The sequence below is a fragment of the Peromyscus eremicus genome, chromosome X (genome assembly GCF_949786415.1).
Source record: "Peromyscus eremicus chromosome X, PerEre_H2_v1, whole genome shotgun sequence".
Taxonomy (NCBI): Eukaryota; Metazoa; Chordata; class Mammalia; order Rodentia; family Cricetidae; genus Peromyscus; species Peromyscus eremicus.
In genome coordinates this window covers 122,613,554-122,616,601 of record NC_081439.1, presented here as the reverse complement: position 1 = coordinate 122,616,601, position 3,048 = coordinate 122,613,554, and the positions used below count along the sequence as shown (strand labels likewise).

Below are 3,048 nucleotides of genomic sequence, written 5' to 3'. Positions count from 1 at the left end.
AGGATGTGGTAGAACCAAAATTTGTATGGAAGAGCATATGCTAGAGTACTTTTGTAGTATATATGAAGAAGTTTACAAAAACAAGCCAAGTGTATATAACTCAGTAATTCTATCTTTGAGAACCCAGCTTAAGGAAGTAAGTGTTCACATGCATTACTTACAATAGGATAAAACTGGAACACCTTCCATATTTCATGATTACAATGTGACACTTTTTATATTTTTTCTCAAAGAATTTCTTCAAAAATAGAAAGATAGTATGATAAACCAAAAATATTTCAAGAACAAAAATAGCACTAATCCTAAAAACCTGTATGTTTCCACTATACAATCACTGCATAAATACAACTATAGAACCAAGAAATCCCTTTACGCTAATTACAGAATTAAATTTCATTAATAAAATTTTCTCTTTTTTTTCATTCACATTGCTCTGAACAAAACCAAGAGCCTCTTCCATGCTAGTTAAGTGCTCTAGCATATATTGATTTGTAACGGCTCATCTGATGAAAGCACTGGATGCTCAAGTCTGATGAGGTGAATTTTCTAGTAAGAATCCACATGGTAGAAGGAAAGGACTCCCAAAAGTTACCCTCTGAACTCCAGTTGGGTGACATTTCACTTGTGTACACACACACACACACACACACACACACACACACACACACACACACATTCATACACACATGCACAAGTGCATGTGAGTGAACACACACACAATAATAGTAAAAAATAAAATTTTCCTTTCTTCCATTTCCTAAGTTGTCAATCACCTTGGTGTACTAGAACATTAGAATCCAAGAAGCTTCCCTTCCAACCAAAGGGCACAATAGTAAAACATGGAGATTTCTGCCATAACTCAAAATAAAAACAGTAACTCAACGTTATTTTCTTCATTATCCATTATTTCAATATTCACTCCTTCAGTAACACTGACTGATACAATGTGATAGGATCAAAACAGTGAATATGAAGGCAAAGGGACAGTTGCCCAAATCATGAAATGCCCTTCCCTTGTCTTGTGGGTGGTATCACATTAGAGTTCGTTATTTCTTCCTCTTCCTTGCTTGAAAACAGCCATAAACACTGGGCGTGGGACACTCCTCATCACCAGGGAGAGCTGGTCAAGGAAGGCATTGATGGATGTTCGGAAGAGAACAGGATCTTCAGTGGTCCACCTACTAAAAGTAAAGGGGGAGACACCATCATGGGAAAAAAATGAGGAATTTGTGCAGTGTCACCATACTATGTGTTCTGATTACTTCTAATCCACCATTGTCTCCATTATAGAACACCTAGAATACACATTGCCTCCCAATCTAAAGCCACCCCTACTCCAAACTCTTGGAGAACTGACACAGTCAGAGTAGTGTCATTCACGGTGAACTCCTGCTGAACCATCACTTGCTGGTGCTGGACATTTGAGGCCAGGGATCTGCAGGCTATGTTTGCCTCCACAGCAGTCCTGAATGGCACTGTTACAGAACTAGAAGGAGATATGGTCAAGGTATTACTCATTATTGAATTTCTTTGTGCATTGGGCTTGATTATACCTCTGAGGTTTACTTTAGCATGCCTCCAAGTGACACCCAATCCATAGACATTTCTTCAGTGGTTCTGGTCTTCCACACCCTACAGCCTTCTTAGACATACACGATTTTCTGTTCTGCCTCAATATTGACTCTACTCAGGACTGACTGCCCACAGTACATCCTTCTATCCCCTTCCTAGTTAGCCATAAACCTCCCCACATTAACTTTCCTCACAAATCACTTTTGGAGTGATTGCCCTCCCTATGTTGCCACAGTTCCTGTCAATGTGCTCCCCCAAAAGGATACAACTCCAGGAGTCGACTTCCAGCTGTTGTTGCAGCATCTCCACTGGGTCCTGGGATAATTGGTGCCTGCTCGCTCTGAGGCGCTATGGCTGCTTCTTCTGCCACTACTCTTGCCTCTACAGGGCTCCTTGAGTCGAGGCTGCCTTGGGCAGCCTGGCTACCAGAATCTTGTGGCTGACTTTCATGAGGGGAGTTACCATGGTCATTCTCGGCCTCAGAACTCTGTGAACTAGCTTGGGCATAGGGGGTTCTTGATGTGTTCTGGCCATCCTCTTCTTCACCATCTGTTCTGCAACCGTTGTTCCCGCTGGGATCCTGCATGCTTAAGTGGGCTATTCTCTCAGATTATCCCTGTAATACCACCACCTGCTCACCCGTTGTTAAGGGAATGAGACACTAGTACTAGCCCTGCCCTTTAGACTAATGGTGCCTCTGTGACGCTTACAGTGCCCATGCAAACAGGATCTCATGAGAGAAAGGAGGATATCGCGAGAATAGGAGAATCTCGTGGGAGTTAGAAAATCTCCAGAGATTGTACCCAGAAAACTGGAGCTCCTTCACTTACCTTTGGTGCAAATAAAGCAATCATAAAACACCGTGAGTTTACTAGTTTGTAAAATGTTAGATATGGGAATCATGGTATTATAAAATAGAAAGCACCATAGAGGGAGATTCTGGCTTTGTCTGTTTGGACAGGGTAAAGAAAGTCTGTCAATATCTTGCTTGGAACCATGCAGCAACAGCACATACTTCAATTGATCTTGTTTTCCTGGATTTCTATACACTAATAGTAGATTATATACTGGTTTGTTTGTTTGTTTTTGAGACAGGGTTTCTCTGTATAACCCTGAATGTCCTGGAACTCACTCTGTAGACCAGGCTGGACTTGAACACACAGAGATTCACCTGCCTCTGTCTCCTGAATACAGGGAGTAAAGGCATGTACAATCATACCCAGCTCTAGATTATATTCTTGTGTATTAATGTGGTCCAGTTTTTCCTTGTATCTTAATCAGTGTTTTCCATTTTAGTTCCTGGGAATATGTAGAAGTATAACCTATCTGTTCTATAATAATTATTCACAGTTAGGATGACCATCATGCTTTTTGTTATATTTTAATTATTCAAAAAAATTTAAATTTAAATATAATTTGATCATATGCTTTACCTCCCTCAAGTCCTGCCAGATCCTCTCCCCATCCTTACCCGTC

At 40.8% G+C, this 3,048-nt stretch overlaps 1 protein-coding gene across 2 annotated transcripts; it reads right to left on the bottom strand.

The window, feature by feature from the left end:
• Positions 1-884: 884 nt before the first annotated feature.
• On the bottom strand, positions 885-2,291 carry LOC131899417 (EKC/KEOPS complex subunit LAGE3-like). Of its 2 annotated transcripts, none has more exons than XM_059250869.1 (3): positions 1,839-2,291; positions 1,358-1,486; positions 885-1,181 (listed from the first exon to the last, which is right to left on the bottom strand). In XM_059250869.1, exons 1-3 carry the CDS (start codon positions 2,156-2,158, stop codon positions 1,037-1,039), a joined length of 594 nt encoding a protein of 197 aa, XP_059106852.1. In that variant the 5' UTR covers positions 2,159-2,291; the 3' UTR covers positions 885-1,036. The 2 variants fall into 2 exon arrangements, with proteins under 2 accessions (XP_059106852.1, XP_059106853.1); XM_059250870.1 differs by having other exon boundaries at positions 885-1,178.
• Positions 2,292-3,048: the final 757 nt, after the last annotated feature.